The sequence below is a fragment of the Mesoplodon mirus genome (assembly GCF_964341445.2).
Source record: "Mesoplodon mirus genome assembly, chromosome: 2".
In the NCBI taxonomy this organism is placed as follows: domain Eukaryota; kingdom Metazoa; phylum Chordata; class Mammalia; order Artiodactyla; family Ziphiidae; genus Mesoplodon; species Mesoplodon mirus.
The window spans coordinates 28,867,374-28,886,448 of NC_138977.1; the positions used below are offsets into that span (position 1 = coordinate 28,867,374).

The window sequence follows — 19,075 nt, forward strand, 5'->3', positions numbered from 1 at the left end:
ATCTGGGCAAAGTCAACTGAAAACCTCTGGAAAGGATTTCCCATCCTAGATATCATTAAGAATGTTTGTGGTTCATGGGAAGAGGTTAAAATATCACCATTAACCAGAGTTTGGAAGAAGTTTATTCCAACCCTCAAGGACAGCTTTGAGGGGTTCAAGATTTCAGTGGTGGAACTAATCGAAGATGTGCTGGAAATAGCAGGAGAATTAGAATTAGATGTGGAGCCCGAAGATGTAACTGAATGGCTGCAATCTCATGGAAAAATTTTAACACGTGAGGAGTTTCTTCGTATGGATGAGCAAAGAAAGTGGTTTCTTGAGATGTAATCTACTCCTGGTGAAGATGCTGTGAAGGTTGCTGAAATGACAATAAACGATTTAAAATATTACATAAACCTAGTTGATAAAGCAAGTGGCAGGGTTTGAGAGGATTGACTCCAATTTGGAAAGAAGTTCTACTGTGGGTAAAATGCTATCAAAGAGCATTGCATGCGTGCTGCAGAGAAGCTGTTCCTAAAAGGAAGAGTCATTGCCTTATTTTAAAAAATTGCTCCAGCCACCCCAGTCTTCAGCATCCACCACCCTGATTAGTCAGCAGCCATCAACATGAAGGCAAGACCCTCCACCAGCAAAAAGATTATGACTCACTAAAGGCTCAAAGGAGGGTTAACATTTTTTAGCAATAAAGTATTTTTACTTAAGTTATGCACATGTTTTAGGCATAATGTTATTGCCATATAGTGTGAACATAACTTTTATATGCACTAGGAAACCAAAAAATTCACATAACTTGCTTTACTGAGATATTCATTTTATCATGGTAGTCTGGAATGGAACCTGCAATATTTCTAAGGTATGCCTATACAAGTAAAAAATTGTTAGAAAATATTCTTAAAATACCTGCAAATTATTCCAACCCAAAATGTGCAGCATCTTTTATTGAAACACTGAAAAAAGATAAATAAATATAATTGGATAGAAAAAATCAATTTCACAAACAGATTTTTATGAATTTGTATATACAATTCCATTCCAATGTAGTTTGTTCTGCAACTTGATAAAATGAGTCCCAAATATATATGGAAAGAAAATAGGTGAAGAATAATCAAGACATGTTAGGAAAAGAAGAACAAGATGAAGGGCAGTGGTTAAAGTAGGCAAAGAATTTTCTATTTCTTAATCTTGGTGGACTTAAATCTGTTTTATTATATTTAACACCCAAATTATTTTTTAAATATATTTTTATGTACTCTCTTTCAGAACATTTATTTTTTAAGCTAACAGTATAAATCTGAGGCTCATAGCTCTGCAGAACTGACAACTAAAAATGAGGATATTTTACCACTTTATATATGGAACTCAATAATTGTTATTCACTTTTTAAAGTAAAATATATTTTAATATAAATGGAATGCATGTGAATCAAGGAAATTTGGAATATACAGAAAGTATGCACAAATAAATAAAAATCATCAGGATCCAGGTTAAGCATCATGAATATCATTATACTTCTAGTCTTTTTCTCTGCGAATGTGTGCATCTGTTTGTGAATTTCTACAGAATTACTGTTTTATTATATATCCATTTGTGTTACACTTTTTCATTGACCATTACAAGTTTATTATTTGATGTGTTAGGAATTTTGAAAAAGTATACCTTTTATTATGAAAAAGTATAGTTGAAACTGATGTGCTTGGTCAAGCAATTCTCTTCAGAAGTAGCAATATTTTAGAAACTAAAACTTGAAAATACATCAGAGGTTACATCCCCTGGAAGATATATAATGTGCAGGAAGTATATAATTTTAGTAATCCAAAAAAAAGAGGGGGAAGACAGAGGAAGCATGTATTTCATACACTAATGTCAATCTGAATCGTCAGCACTCTGCACCACAGCTGCTGGTTTTATTTGTCAGTTATTAAAATGAAGGAATAAGGGTTTTCCATAAGCAATTCCCTCTCAGAGGCTGTCCCCAATAATTTTCATAAATGACATTTATTTTAACAATTACTGAGAGAGAAGATAGCATAGTGAACTTAATAGTGTGACTGAACACTTTCTACACTGTTCTATCACAAAAATCAAATTTATTTTCAAAGCCAGGAAATATCTTTCAAGGGAGAGGAAGGGGACATTTCTTAAAGGTTGAGAAATTCTTCCCTTGAGGTCCATATCTTTTCCTCCAGCTACTTGGGAAGAATTACAGGCCTGGGAATGGATCTGTTCTCCAACAAGTAACTTTATAAATCCACCTATGCCAGTCACACCTGAGACTTTTCTAAATGCTGTTTTCAATCTGTGAAATATATTCCTGTTACTACCTAAGTAGAGAGAATAGTAGGATGATACTTGCATTGCCATGGCAACTTGCATCCCTAGATTGAGATGACATTTTTGACTGTTCTACTTTTCATTTAGGGATAACATTTTTTTACTGCCTTTTCATCGAAAATGACAAATGGTGTTCAAACAAAGGGAGACTAAAATTTACTTAACACCTGCTAGACGTCAGGCCTTGAGTTGAGTTGTTTGTACACACCATTGCATTCAGTTCTCCAAGGACTCTTGGATGGTAGTGCCATTTTAGGAGGAGACAGAAATTTCAGTACCTTGCTGTGCTTAAGGTCAAGTTATGTAGCAATAGAACCAGGGTCTATCAGAGCTGGTGGCCCTAATTCCCAGGCCAGGGCCTCTTCACTGCTCCACACTTCTTCCTCCAAGCTTTCTCCCTGGATTCCTAGTCTAACTCTTCTCTGTAACTGGCAACAACCACCTTGTGAAACACCAGTATGTGTGTTGCAATATACATGTTTTAAGTGGTGTGGTTTTTAGTGTATAATTCTAAATTCCATGGGTAGCAAATTGCATCTAAATCAGAATTGACTTGATTATGTTTTACTTCTCAGTTAAAATAGTTATTCAGATGCTTTAATTCATGCCATGTGCATTAGAAGATGATACCAATTAAGTAGTTAGGATTTAGCTATACATATGATGGGGATTTAGTTATGTCACTATGGAAGAATTATATCTATACTTTAATACAAATTTATAGATGTAGATTGTGTGAAATGTGCATTGCAAATATTAGATTTTGAAGATCAGCATGCATTTGTTGAACATAAGAGGATGTCTGTGTTGGATCAGAAGAGCAAAGGAACAAACATGAATTATATTTATAAACCATCAAATTAAAATTAAGCTGATTCCTAAATTCTCCATAGAATCCAAATATTGTTTACTGAAAATTGGATATCATTTTCTTTACATTTTGTTGCAGAGATTTTTTTTTTCCATCTCAAATAAAAGAATGTAAAGACTTATGTAAAGAGAAGATCCTTTGTAGTAGACTTTAGGAGATATTTAAATAGCTTTTTTGTGATAATCTGTTAACCTAGAAGCACTGGTGGCAACTGCAGGAATGAAACAGTGAAAATTCTGTTCATGGATTCTGTCTCTGTGAAGCAGCAAGTGGAAGGAAGTGTTTTGATAATAGAAAAAAGGTGACATCATGGTTTAAGAACCACATTTTTTTTTTCCCTCTTGATTCCCTGCAAGAAAAGTTCTCAGAAACAGTTACTGTTTGGGCAGTTGAGGGGCATTAGTATTTAAACGCAAGAACATTTCTACTAGAGTGACATGGGCATAAACGCGGAGAGGAAGCTTTTAAGGTCTGGTGGGCGATGAAAGCAGAAAGCGCAGGAGAAGTTTAGCAGTGAAGAGTAAATCAAAGGAAAGAAACAAATTGAAGATACAAGATTAGGTTGGAAAAGTTGTGTTGGTCCTGGGTGACTTGATCTGCTTCGTAAAGAGGAGGGGACCCTGTTCAGGAGCCAGGACCTCAGTCCTTATTCTGTAGTCCCGTAATACCCACCCTTGTTGATCAGGGGTGAGGTTTACACTGGTATGATGTCATAGTCTAACATAAAAACACTTTTGATTGACAAGTTATTCTGAAGTTAATATGAATGTGTATGATTTCCAGAGTACGAAAAATGCTAAGATGTTATGACCCATATATAATTACCTTTGTCAGCTAAAAAAAATGCACAGCCTAAAAGTTGAGTTACGTTTTATTTGGTGGACAAATCTGAGGACTTAAGCCCCAGGACACAGCATCTTAGATAACTCAGAGAAACTGTTACGAAGAGGAAGGGAGCAAGCCAGGATATATAGGAGTGTTTTGCAGCAAAACCAGGTGGTCGGAACATAAAAAGATTACTATTAATAAAAAAATAATATACAATACAGTAAAACCAGCTATCTCATGTTAAGGGATTTAACGCTTTTCTATGTATGAGAAGATGCAAGAGTCTGGGCTCACTGAAATCATTCCTTTGAGATGCACCTCAGGAATCTGGGGCCAGTATCCTGTGCTTCTCATCCTGAGTCTCCTTAGGGGGTACCAACAGGGGTGACTGCAGCAGCTGACTGCTACATGGCAGGCATTCTTTGTTTCCATCCTGAGCTCCCTCAGGGCTCACTGTCGGGGTGGCTGTAATGTGGTGGCTTGATGGCTGCAACATCCTTTGTTCACTGATGTGGCAGGAGGCATTCTTAGTTAACACCTTTAAATGAAACTGTAGCCCTCAAAATAATTACACTAGGACATTCTTTGGGACTTCAATCATACTATATATGGGCTTGGTTTGTACAAGGGACACATTATGGTGAAAACCCATCTGTGATGGAATAAATGCAACAGTAGTACACAAAATATATAACAATGGCTACAAAGCCACATACCTGTCATAAGTCTCTAAATCAGAGGTGGTTCATTTTCAGCTAGAAGAAGAAAACATTCATATATGCTGTAGTTCAGGGAGTGCGTAAATGTGCTCTTACCATGTTATTTTCTTTATTGTGCCTTCGGAACTCTTGAGGTACTGTGGTTTTATGCTCTCATTCTGAAGTCGTTGTCAGAATGCCTTCCATGCTAAACCAGAATCAATAAATGAGTAATTTTCTCCTCCCTTTTTCAAACATATATTAAAGGAGACTTAAAATGAGGTATTTGCATTGCTAGGAGGTGTTAATGAGACTTCTGACATAAAAAACTTGCCCCTTAATTACATTCCTTGCATGCTAACAGCGTCTTCAGCCAGGTCACTAGCTGCTACAGAAATTCTGTTTTCAACCCTCATCCCAGTGTGAGAAGGTGGCTTCCCTCTCGTCCCCTACTCCTCATTTCACTGCTGCCTAAGAAGACACTCTCCCACCTCCGGGCCCCAGCACCGCAGGTTCAGTTTCCAGTCAGCAGTGCTGTTAGTGGATGAAAAATGTATGCTGTTCCAGGTCCAGACTTATCATTTCTCTGGGTCCTTTTGTTGCAGGAAGGGGGGCCCCTTCCAGGTCCCAAGAGTGGGCTCGCCTAACACTTAGAAATGAATTGTCTGAGGCGACACACGTGCTGACAAAGCGAGAGACTTTATTGGGAAGGGGCGCCCGGGCAGAGAGCAGCAGGGTAAGGGGACCCAGGAGAACTGCTGTGCCACATGGCTCATGGACTCCAGTTCTGTGGTGATGGGATGAGTTTCCAGTTGTCTCTGGACAATTATTCTGACTCAGCGTCCTTCCTGGTGGTGCACACATCGCTCAGCCAAGATGGATTCCAGCAAAAGGATTCTGGGAGGTTGGTAGGACACATGGGCTGATGTCTTCTCTCTCCTTTTGACCTTTCCAGAATTCTTCCAGTTGGTGGTAGCTTGTGAGTTCCACATTCCTTACCAGGACCTCCTGTTGTAAGATAACTCATGCAAGTGGTTACTATTGGGCCTGGCCAGGGTGGGCGGTTTCAGTCAGTGGTTCCCCTAACAATTTTTCTAAGAACTCTTCTTTCAATCTATCAGTTTCTAGGATAAGCTGAGTCTGATATTACTCTGAGATGCAGGTGGTGTTTATTTCAGGTCTTTGTATAACCGAAGAGACATATGAGTACGTAAGTGAAGTTTGTGTAGAGAGGCGAAATATTCTGCCTCCTGAGCCCTTATGAATATCCATCCTATGAAGAGCTATGTTAGAAGGAGGACATGGGTTTTTGTTGTTTCAGCATCTTCTATCAAGTGGTTAGTTTTCATCCACATCACTAAGTAACTTAAAAGAGCCACTACAATTTGTCTTTTCAGGGCTACAGGACATTTGATTTCATGAATAACAATAAAGGCTTGTCTGACCTTTTGGGAAGATTAAAACAGTAGGAAAATAAAGCACTGTTAAGCTGCAAGCTTCTTTTAAAATTTCCTTATTGAACACACTGAGCAAGTAATTACAATACCTTTACTTCTCATATTTTTTAATATCACCAGGGCCCAAGAATGCCAAGATCACAAAAAGACACCGTGCTCCCAGTCAATGACACTCAGTGAGAAAGGTCTCTGCATATATACATTAAAGGTGAAATAATACATTTTGTAACCTAACTTCCCAGGCCCTACATGGGTCAATCTTAACTTGTGTTTCATTCAAAGAATAACACCCAGAAGTAAAAATATTACATTTCTATTTAACCATCTCAAGGAAGAGTAATGGAGATTTAAAACTCATCACATTTCTCAAAATCTTCCTTTTCTCATTCCTTCTGATCTCAAAGAACCCAAAGCCACCCCAAAGACTCCCTTTCTTGATGCTTCACTTTTACCTCCATGTCAAAATGACCTTCCAAACTCATGCCGTGCTGCATTTCTTTCTCTTTCTGCCAACCTTCACCACCATATTTTTCCTATTAACTTTATGAGCTACATAAAGTTACATAAAGAGAAGTTAGCTTCTCTGGCTTCTTTGCTTTCTCTCTGAGATTTACCCACTCATCAAAATTCTCAAAACAACTCAAGCCCAGAAGCTGACACAGAAAGCAAGTATCTTTGTTCCTTATAAATTGGGTCAAGAGGAAAGATATGAACACTCGTGTGTTAAGGATTTTTACCTGATTTACATACATCAACACTTGTGCTAAAATACATTTCAGGAACTGTTGCTATGTTTCCATAGTTCCAGTACCAACTGTAAGAAATACATTCTCACATTGTATTAATGAACTTTTTAAGTTGACTAAGAAGTGGGTGTAGTCTACAACTTTAACAGGAATTAAACTTCAGCACCAGCTAATGTAAGTCTTAGCAAACCACATAGAGTCTTTGCACATTAACTGAACTTTGAGGGAGGTACCTTATGCACATAAGTGCTAAAAAATACAGCAATGATGTTTCTAATTTGTGTTAACAAATTTGTCTTTGGTTAGATATGTCCTAAAAAAATGAAGTTGATATCTAAGGCGTTGAGTTATTAAGAATAATAGGAATAGTAATAATAATAACTTGCCAAATATTAGGCTTGTGCCAGGTTTTTTGGTACAGTATTTAAATGCACTATCTTATTGTATTCTCTGGGATTTACAGGGATAAAATAACTTTCCATTGTCATAGTTAGCAAAAGGCAGAGCTAGAACTCAAACCCCATTTATAATTCTTTTTTTTTTTTGGCTGAGCTGGGTCTTCATTGTGGTGCCTGGGCTCTTCATTGCAGCACTCAGGCTTCTCTCTAGTTGTGGTGTGTGGGCTCCAGAGCACGCGGGCTCTGTAGTTGTAGCACGCGTGCTTCTCTCTAGTTGCAGCACGCAGGCTTAGTTGCCCCTCTTAGTTACCTGACCAGGGATCGAACCCCCGTCCCTGGCATTGGAAGGCGGATTCTTAACCACTGGACCAAGAGGGAAGTCCATATAATTCTTTTTAAAGTTCCCGTGAGTGAATGACCACCTTTTGTAAGCATCCTTTGCTTATACCTACCGAGTGCTATAATGAAACCAATAAGATGGAGGGCAATCAATAAAGTATTTGAAAAGATGAAAATTCTCCTCACCGTAGATATTTATCATGCACATTTTTTGTGTGTGGTTGTTCTTATTGAACTGGTGCTTCTTGAACTTGTCAATGTTATTTTCAAATTTGAAAGAAATAATTTTTACTCTTTTACTTAAATAATTCATGACCATATTAAATAAAGCAGATGTAACACTGAACTTATGGCATTCTTAAACTTTTTCTTAATACATGACCTTTTCTAAACATTTCCCCTTAAGGTCCTCCAAGCAAGTTCCTACAAATCCATTTATTCACAAGTAGAAAGAAAGAAGGAAGCTCAAGTACATACTTTTTCCCACATATTAAACAAGTGATATTATTAATGTTTACTTCAAGCAATATATATCAGACTTTTTCATGTGTACATATCAGAATCACCTGGCATATTTATTAAAATGCCAATGTTATACCCCACCACAGACCTGCTAAATATACAAATACAAAGATACAAATATATGGAGGAAGGGCCAAGGATCTGCATTTTATCAGGTTCCTCAGCTGAATCTGACATGCATACCTTTACATTTATTTTTAATATTTTACAGAAAGAATTTATATCATTTATATTTCTATCCCACAGTATTTGCATGTTTTAAAATATGAGGTTAAAGAGCAACAAAATTTAAAATGATAGTTTTAGCTTATAACCCAAAGAATAAAATAAATATCCATGAATCTCTACTGATACTAAAAAATGTCTGAATATATATATGAAAAGAGACATATGGTTGCACAAAAATTTCCAATTAAAAATGCAGAAAAATAAGAGAAGTAGAGGTGAGATTGAGTGAATGTATGAGCTTCCTGTTATAACAAATAACCACTAACTGAGTGGCTTGAAACAACACGAGTTTATTATCTTACATTTTTGGAGGTCAGAACTCCTAAAATCCAGATGCTAGCAGGACTGAATTCTTTCTGCAGGTTCTAGGGAAACCCATTTTTTGCCTTTTCCACCTCTTGAAGCCACCTGCTTTCCTTGGCTCCAGGCCACTTCCTCTGTCTTCAAAGTCTGCAGCATAAAGTTTGCAAATCTCTCAATCTCTCTCTCTCCCTCCCCACCAACCCCCTCTCTTTCTCCACCCTTGGTGTCCTCATATCATATCTCCTTCCCTGACTCTGACCCTCCTTTCTCCCTTCTAAGAGGACTCTTTTGATTATACTGGGCCCACCAAGATAATTCAGAATAATCTCATCATCACAGAATCCTTGATTTAATCACAGGTGCAAAGTCCTTTTTACCATGTGTGGTAACATATGCATAGGTGTTGAGATTTGGATGTGGACCTCTGTAGGGGGCATTATTCTGTCATTTAACAGTGACTTTTCTTCCTCTGACATCCATTAAATTGGGGGTAAATGTGTTACTTTTAATCAGATACTGTGGGAAGATATTTGACAGACTGTGGAAATATATTAGTATTATCTGCCTCTTCTAACAAAATGTAAAGCAGAATCCTTTATTCTTCAATTAATAGCCTCTAACAGCAATGGAATATTGTTCTCCCATGTATTTTCACATTGTGTTTCATAAGTAAAATATATTTTTTGAGAATGAAGAAAAAAGCCACTGTCTTAATTTTGTTTCAGTTCCAGCTAAATGAGAATAATAGAAGAATAAATTGAGGTCATTATTTGACATCATTATTTTCTATTAGAAAAGCCTCCTTAACTATGATTATCAGGGTGTGAAATACCAGCTGCTTTAGATAAAATACCTGAGACACACTTTGAATCAGAGCAAACTATAGACATGGGCAAGTAAATTGTGGTCCTCTGTATGAGAAACTGTGGAGAAATTTTCAAGTTATAAATTAATATATTTGGAGAACTAATGCTATTTATCTCATTTTCCTATGTGGAGAACTGCAAGTTGAAATACTTAATTTTTCCTCATGCTAAGTTCTCAAATCTGTGATTCTGATTTCTAGCAGCACTAGACCTACAAACTCAATGCAACCCAAATGTAACTATTTTAGAGTTTTTTAAGACTAATTATTCCTCTGGTATTTCTCTTGTCCTAATGCTGCGAACACATTTCTCCACTCTGCAGTCAATATCTTGGCTGGTACAAAAGGATATTGATTGAGGTCAGGCAGTGTTTTACAAGAATGAAGTTGAGAGGCCTACAGATCAGGTAGAAATCTTTGCGTGTAGTATTTGAATTTCTCAATGAGTGCTGGGGAGAGATATGCAAATCAAGAATATCTAAAGTGGAAAATCTATTGGTGGGAATCAGGTTTTCTATCAAAAGTTGCTGTTTGGGAAAAAAAAAAACCCTCATTTGAAATTAATCACTAGAAGAACGTATATATTGATTGCTTATTCCATCCTTTATTTGCTAAGCAGTTAAGGTATTTAACAACTATGGACGTCAGCAGTCCCTATGAAATAGCATTATCTCCCAGTTCTTATTTTTCCAGAAATGGAAAGCCAAATAGTAAGCAGATTATCAAAGATCTTATGTCAGCAGCGTAGGTAGAAACAGACCTACTAGCTGAGTTTTCAGTCTGTGACTTGGCTGAACTGCTGTGGTGCTCCAAAACAAATTTGTCATGGAGCTCCAAAAAGTTCAATAAACTTAGGATTCGTTAAGGAATAAAAATATTCTTCCATCCATCAGATAATTTCACCTTCCTCCTAGGAGTATCAGACAACACCCCAAGTGAGAGGATAACTCCATCTGAAAGAACTTGGTCCTCTTACGGGTATAGGTTAGCTGATATTGTAATACTTCTCAAAATGAAATTTTTTTGTCATCTTTTGTCACTTAAGATAGGACAAAACATTTCAGGATATCTGAAATTTTGGCCATAAACATTAATTTTACAAACTAAAGAACATTAATGAATATTAAATAGAGTAGCTGTCCTCTTCACCAATAAAATCAAGACCAGTGTTTGGTGGATTCATTGAAAAAGTTGGTTAAAACTTCCGCGGCATGTGGGATCTTCCTGGACCGGGGCATGAACCCGTGTCCCCTGCATCGGCAGGCGGACTCTCAACCACTGCGCCACAGGGAAGCCCAAACCTCACTATTTTTAGGCAAAGTATGACAAAGAGTGGAGAGTCATGGAAAAATGTGATAGGACAAAAAATGGTATGAGCTAAGTGTAGTAAACTGGAGGAAGGAGCAAGGCCTGTTCATTCAGATTCCTCTCTGCATCTTGGAGATAAGGATGCTCCTTTCCTTCAGGTATAGGGAGGGCTTCTCTCACATAACCTGCTTCAGGAGAAGGTCAGAAAGTCCTTCCTACACAAGCCATTTCTCAAATTCCTCTAACTTATATTATTCAGTATGCCAAAGTGCTACATTTTGGGGTTATTTGGGGCTTATTTGGAAAATTAAGCATTTACATAACAACACAGTGCAAGACATACATTGGATAATTGTGTTTTGTTAACATTATTTATTAATTTGGGGATTTAAGTCATCCATGCATCTGGATCTTGCTCTATCTCTAATTTAAAATGACCAATGTAATTTCCCTTGTTCTTTGGTCCCTGGTTTTGCCTGACACTATTATTTTAATAATCAGGGTCTCTATTCTACCATTTTCCTCCCAGTCCAAGTTCTTTACATTGATAGTCTACTGGGCACCTCAGTTCCAATGAGACTCAAATTCCGCACTTCCCTTGCATGGCTATTGGAGACTGGAGTCCTAAATCCCAATACTAGTACTTCCTGTTCTTTCTCCCCGATGCCCTTAGATACATGCCTATCTTCACAGCACGCCCATGGGTTCACACTCTCCATCCCTGTGACTATGTGCCTGCTTGCCCATGACCATTTGCAGGACATTCCAGTGCCTACTCAGTCTTGACTGTCATCTGCTGCCTGTTGCCATACTGGCGGACAATGCCAACCCGCCTCATTGTTACCACGAGATATGCCCTGAGCACCGACCTCATCCCAGAGCGTTTACCAGGTCTTTGAATCAGAGTGCCTCTGCTTCTTCCTACTTAATTCCCATTTTTTTCAGGGGTTGTCATAATACTAAAGCTATTCTGTTCTCATTTAGAACATATTGTTTTTTCTCTTTTGAGTCAATAGTAATAGTTTTCTGCAGGTAACCATGGAAGAGGGCTTTCCTTAATTTTTAAGATATATACATGTATTTTTCTAGATAGTTGAACACATGCACAAAGAAGCTGTAGGGTGTTACTGTGATACGAGGGGACCTGTTACTTTTAGTGGTCTTAAGATGAACACCATCTATAGTGACTCAGAGTGTAAGCACTGACCTTATCCAACTTTACCTGGGTAAGGACTCTGGAATGCCACAGGTGCTTTTAGATTAATGGTCAGATGGAGATCTTAACTTTGTAAAGGCAATCTCTAACCATACATAGGTATAACTCATATATGACCACTCCAAACTTGGTCTCCTTTGGCCTTGGGCCCTGTATCAGAAATGTTTTCCTATTATCTCTCTCCTTTCTATTTTTTCTCCTTTATTCTTGCTGCAGAAAACACTGAACCTGTGCAGGATGGCCTGTGGGAATTCACTACCCTCAATACAACTCCTGCCTATTTTTTCCTCCCTACTCCTTTAGCAAACACGGATCACTTGCCAAATTTGAATCCTACTTTCAGCTGAACCCCCTGAACCCCTTGGCCATTAGTGACCGTAGCCCATCTTCCGGCCCAAGGCATCAGTCAGGACTCCTTTCGTTCCAACTGACAGAATGTAAAATGATACCAGATAAGTCATGCTGCAGGCTCCCTCCACACCCTGCAAATGTGGCCATGGACAGAAAAGTCCAAGACTACATCTGGCTCCATGCCTGACAGAATCTAGGTCAAGACGTTTTCTCTCTTCTTTTAAACTGACCTTTCCTTATGTCTTCCATCAGTCAAAGCTCATATCCCACCAGCCTGCTGATCCCAGTAGTAAAACGGTGTCTTCCACTTGGGCTCTAGCAGAAAACTACCAAAGAGGTACCTGACTCACCCCTCTTCAATCACATGCTGTTTCTCAGACAAGAACTGTGGCCAGGAGGTGTGAGGTGTAGCACTCTGATTGGTCGGGGCTCGGTCACATGGATACCGCTGTAGGAGATGCAGCCAGTGCTACTGACCTCACAAGAGGATGATTTCCTTGTGGAAAAGATGGTCCTCTCATCAGAAGGAGGAAGGTGTGCTTGGAAATCAGAAACAACAATCTACTCATTGCCCAGTATCCATGCACACTTTTTTCAAATGTGATCTTCTCAAGTGTCCCATTCACATAAACCAACTAGCCTTGTAAAATCCAAGTAAAAGTTCCCTACTTCCTAAAAGAAATTCTTTTCTCCTCACTGCCTTCACCTTTAAGTCCAGGACCACTGAATCGTAAGCCTTCCTATTTTTATGAGCTGCAGAGTGTCTCCTCATGAACAGTTCTTGTAAGATGTTATAGCTTCCTTTTATGATTAGAAATGACACCTGGAAAAAGCTAAATACTTTCTCTAGGGAATTACAGAGAATTAATGGCAGATTTAGAATTCCCAACCTGACTCTGACTCCATTACCTGATCAGTTAACTTTTTCATTATTCTGCTCACATCGGGGTTTGTACTCAATTCTACTTCCTGAGAGTCACAATTCAGTAAAGGACAATCTGCAGAACCTCAATAATATCTGTTCCCGAACCAAACTTGGGTCTGCTCGTCCGTGCGCAGTAAAGCCAATCTACTGACACCGGGTTGTGGTGTAGGAAAGTGTAGCCTTTACTGTAGGCGCCAGACAAGGAGTTCAGAGCAGCTAATGCTCAAAATCACCTGAACTCCCCAATGGGTTTCAGGGAAGCATTTTTAAAGGCAAGCTTAGGGAGGGGAGTTGCAGGGTATGTGATCAGCTTGTACATGATTCTCGAATTGGTTGACAGTGAGGTAACAGAGTGGTGTCATAGGGGTTAACATTATTAATCTTTAGGCTACAGCTGATCTGGGGGCTACGTGCTCATGGTCATCAAGTAGTTAACTTCTTCCATTTGGTGGGGGTTTTATCATCTGTAAAACAACTCAGGAATGTGCATCAGATACTGTTATCTAAGTCCTTCAGGGAGGAACTAAAGATTTTGTGACTGCTATATGGCTGATTTACTATTTAAATTCTTATCAGTTTTCCTGACCCAACTGCTATTTCTGTCACTACATGTTCACATCCTTTCAATCAGTCATTCTTGAGCCAGACTTTTGTGACTCAGGGGAGGCCTGGGAGACTACAGCTTTGCTACAAACAAGAAGCAGGCAGAGGGCATGGGGGGAGGAGTCTGTCCTGGGAAGGCCTCAGAGGGTCCTGCTCGGTTACATATCTTTTCATCTTTTTTTTTTTTTTTTTTTTTTTTTTTTTTAAAAAATGTTAAATTTTATTATTTAACGTTGTTTCACCATTATAGTTTTAACGATTACTAAAGGTCACTTTACAGAGTGACTGCAAAATGGCCTGAAATTTTAGCAGCACCCATTTTACACAAGATTTCTTTTTCCCACAGAATCACAGACACATCAGGAAAATAATTTCAGCTAAAAATGTTGGTGAGGAAAAAAAAAATGTTGGTGAGGTGGTAGAGATATCCTGTGATAAAATGCAATGTTAGAACAGTACTTGAGAAGACGGGGTTAAGTCCCAGATTTAACAAACTTAGCCTAAGAGGAAGATAGGGATTTTCAAGATACATTCCTAACCTTTTAAATATGGCACCATGGATGTACCATTACTCAGCACTGCAGGAAATTAAGAACGAATTGGGATTATGCACTGTATTAGCTCCCAAGTTTTCTCAACAATCTCATTTAAAAAAAAAAAAAATGAATGAATTGGGAAGAGAGAGTGTTGAACTGGTGGGTAGGTTGGCATGGGAGGGAAAAGGTAGACCAGTTCTAATAGTCCTTGACTCCACTCCAGCTGTTCCTGTTCCATACCGTCCGCTGAGCTGGTCCAGTCCCTTTCACTCAGTGTCACCAAAGGCAGCTTCAAGGCTTGATGGCAAGAGACCACCTCTTCACCTTCTGCTGTCTCTTTCTGCTGCCACTGACTGCCATGACCGTCTGCTACAGCCGCATTGTCCTCAGTGTCCAGTCCCCAGACAAGGAAGGGGAACCATGGTGAGACCCCAACCCCCAGGCCCTAACCCGTACCCTGAAACTATTGCCTCTAGCCTCATAAATTTGATAGCTATCTATCAAGCCAAAAGTGAGTTGCTAACCATATCTCTAGCAGCTGATGCTGCACATAACTTTATTGAATGCCTTCAATTCTAACCAGCCACTAGCCATCATTCTCTGAAGTGGAGTTAGCTGGGCAAGAATTAAGAAGGGTGATCAGTATTCCTTTGCTCTTGAACACCAACAAGACTTCAAATAGACTTTGTAGCTTCATGTAACACAGCACCTCAATCGAAACTTTTGCAGCACATCTGTCATAATCTCTGGTGGGAGGGGAGCGTATAATCCCAGGTTGGGAAGGGGGAAAGGGCTTGTACCATCCTCTTCCTTATAAGGGGAGAGCTCCATCTCACTATTTCTGCCCATCCATCAACTCAGAAGCTGAGTGGTTCTGAATTTGAGTGTATTTTCTAAGTTCCCAGCCCCTGCCGGTGAATTTGCCCTCCGCCGCTCCTTAGACAATCGCCCCCACGTTCATCTTCAGGGTTTGCGACTGGCCCTGCTTGTCTTGCTGACCTTCGTCCTCTGCTGGACATCTTTTAACCTGCTGGGTCTTTGGTACTGGTTCTCTCCCACCATGCTAACTGAAGTGCCTCCCAGCCTCAGCCACATCCTCTTCCTCTTTGGCCTCCTCAGTGCTCCTCTGGATCCTCTCCTCTATGGGGCCTTCACCCTTGGCTGCCAAAGAGGGCACCAAGAACTGTATAGACTCCTCCAGGGAAGGAGGTTCTGGGAGAATGCCCCAACAGGAGATTCAGGCCCTGGACAACAGAGGATGGGTCAGCGACGCCTCCGGTCTGGACTCCTGCTGCGTCTGCGGCCACCTCTCCTCTTGCCCTTGGGTGGACCCCGAACAAAACACCAGTCTACGCTGATCGGCTGTCCCATCAAATCCTGGCCATTGAGTCCTTCCATAGCAGCTTGGGCCTCCTTGTATGTTTCATACTCAACTAGAGTATACCCCTTTAGATATCCTGTACGTCTGTCCAGGTTGAGGTGGATGTTTTTTATTTCTCCATACTCTGCAAATTTATCATGGATGTCTTCTTCCGTGGCTTCCTCATGGACTCCAGTAACAAAGAGAATCCAACCTTCAACAGAGCGCTGTGGTCCGGGTTCATCGCCATCCTGCTCCACGCTGTCATAATCCTCACGCATCCGCGCTCGAGACCCCTCTTCGGAGCCAAAGCCACGGCCTTTCCGTTTCTTCGCTTTTTCTTTCAGTTTGTGGATGCTCTCGTCCCCATCCTCATCCATGGCGAAATCCTCGCCCCCGGCCTCATGAAGATCCAGTACGTCCGCCATCTTGCCTAAGCTCTAACTCTATATCTTTTCATCTTGAAAAATGAGTTCTAAACACTTGATAGGTCATGTGGGAGACAAGGAAAAGACACCAAGCATCCAAAACCTTTTTGAGTGCCTAATATGTACTAAGCATGATTCTAGTTGCTTGGACAGATTTCATCCCTCTTATACCTTACATTTCAGTGACTTTCCCTGTGCATCCCATTCTAAGAAGGCAAAAGCAAACACGGTAGAATCATCCTGTATTTATTCCTTACCTGTGAGCAAAGATTGCAGGCATAAGAAAAATTCTCAAATAATCTTTTCATGACTCAGATCCCTTTATTAGAAGTTAGTTTTGGTTGTGAGTACATTTTAATATTTGAGAGAATATTAAAAGAGAGAAGTTTGTTTAGCAAAATGTTAGATTCTAACAACGTGTCCCTACATTTGTGAATAAGAGTGAATAACTGTTCTCAAGGGTAAATCAGAGAAATGTCTGATCTAATGATCTATGTGGAGTCAGTTTGCCCGCTGAAAACTCCATGAGCCAATGCAATTTCCTCTCATCGGACCTTTCACCAATCATACTGAAGCAGGGGTGAGGTGGATTGGTGATGGAGGGAGACAGTGGTTTCAGGGCACAGAAAAAAGACAGCATTCCAATCCTTTTTCTGAAGCCAACAGAATACTTCAGAATAATGACACCTTTGGAAAAGTTGCCATTGGTAAAATGGATCCAGGGTTGTTTAAATGTTTTGGAGTCAATGCCATCGTTTGTCACTTCTGTCGGGATTGTAGCTTGATTGGTGTAAACAAGTTTTTAAAAACTCATGTTCAATTCCTACCTTTACCTGCTGTTTAGACTACTCCTACATTTCTATGCTTCAAGTTGGAATGCGAAGCTAACAGAACTACCAGTGTTTCATTGTAAAGAGGAGTCAGGTTTGTGACATCAACCTGTGAAAAAGAAACTATAAATTTTTAGCATCGTCTTTATACTTGTTACTGAGCTAAATACTCAAGAAATGCCCAGTAGCTGTTGATTGGGTTGCCCTATTCTTGATTCTAGGCAGTATATAATTTACAGCTTTACTTATAAGAAATTATTAACATACTGCGTCCAGAAGTCACACCAATCTGAGGTATACAAAACTGTAAGGAATAGCCTAATTAGCCACTGAAGTAGTCTCAGTAAATTAATAAGCAGAATTTTGCATTGAAAAGATTCCTCACAGCCAGATGTAACATGGTTTAAAAAAAAGAGAGAGAGAAAAATACTCTCGTGGGGTTTCTTAGAAATAGTATTAGGTTTAGGGAGAGAAATTAATGTGTATTTAAAGAGCCTTATAAAGAAGTCTATCATTTTGTCTGTAAGACTCCAGTTCTCAAAATTCTACTCAAGACTTAGTCCCTAGGCTGTGGGAGTTCAGTGACCAGATCTTGTTGCTTGGGTGGCGGACCTGAGGGGGCAATGGCAGGTGAAAGTCAATCTTTTGAAGCCAAATTTGGGTTACTTTCTTTGCTTTACTGCATTCTTTTAAAATAAATGATGTAAGAAGACAAATAGTCCTCACAAACGGGCAAAAGATTTGAACAGACGCTTCGCCAAAGAAGATATATAGATGACAAACAAGCCCATGAAAATATTCTCAGCATCATTATTCATTAGAGCCATACAAATTAAAATCAAAGTGAGATACCATGGCACACCCACTAAATGGCTAAAATTTGGAAGACTGACAATGCCAAGCATTAGTGAGCATGGGATCCTTTTGAGATGATGTAAATATTCAGAATTATTACTGGGATGATCATTACCCAACTACATACATTCGTCAAAACTCAGCCAATTGTACATTTAAAGTTGGTTATATTGTATGTAAATTACAGTCAATAAAACTGACAGTAAAACGGTACAAAATATGGTGAAGGAAAACTTTAAGTAAAAGTATCGTCACATGTTTGGATAGACTTGCCTCTGTGCCTGATATCCTAATACTCTTGAACATTTTTCACAAAATGAGAATTAAACATGCTAAAATAAATAAACAGAATCCCTGAATAAAACATATGGTCTCTCTGCTGATCCCAAGCTCTCGGTTTTCAGTGTTTATCACTGTGGTATTAAGAAAATATTTTTTTAAAGAATCAATTGATAATAACCCATATAATTTTTCCGCAATAAGCATGTAATATGTTACAGTAGAAGTTCTGAAGTAAAACCCAAAACATCCACAGAAGCTACAAGAGACCTTAAAATGATGCAATGCAGACATCTGAGAGAAAAATAGATACGCAACTATGTGCTATGTTGTTAATTTTAGAATACAGCCTTTCATCATTTAAAAAAAAAAAAGGAAGGAGTGAGTGGTCCATCATTTGCAAAAGAAAATCTCTTTTTGTGGCATTTATGTTCTCATTAAATTCCAGCTGCAAGGCTGCCATTTGAAAGGCCCATTTATCTTCAGGGAAGGCACAGCCTTATCCTCATGGAGGTTAGCGTGCAACTTAGACTTGATCCATCGACCGACGCTTCCGAGAAAGCGGTGTCTTGACCTAGATGCAGATCATCATAAAACGCTCTGGCCTCCATCACAAGGATTGAACGTCTATGCATTGTCCCTTTAAATATCAATTACACGTGATTTCCTTTGTAAAGAGGTTGAATTAAAAAGGCAAAGAGGCTAGAGCAAAAGAGTTCATAAAGAGAGTACAGTGGCAGTGTATCTTGAGGGTAGAAAAATTGCCACAAATTATTCCCATCTCTCCAAATGACTATT

At 39.2% G+C, this 19,075-nt stretch overlaps 2 protein-coding genes across 5 annotated transcripts in view; one reads left to right on the top strand and one right to left on the bottom strand.

Moving 5' to 3' along the window:
* Nucleotides 1-19,075, top strand: part of MARCHF1 (membrane associated ring-CH-type finger 1) — a gene marked incomplete at its 5' end in the record, with an annotated part of 448,487 nt that overhangs the window by 171,735 nt on the left and 257,677 nt on the right. The gene's annotated exons all lie outside the window — the stretch shown is intronic.
* On the bottom strand, nucleotides 15,756-16,327 carry LOC309813292 (RNA-binding protein 8A). The gene has a single exon (XM_082638037.1). It carries the CDS (start codon nucleotides 16,311-16,313, stop codon nucleotides 15,789-15,791), a length of 525 nt encoding a protein of 174 aa, XP_082494163.1. The 5' UTR covers nucleotides 16,314-16,327; the 3' UTR covers nucleotides 15,756-15,788.

Excerpts from the sequence above, each read along its gene's own strand:
- LOC309813292 (XM_082638037.1), bottom strand. The coding sequence starts at position 16,313 with ATGGCGGACGTACTGGATCTTCATGAGGCCGGGGGCGAGGATTTCGCC.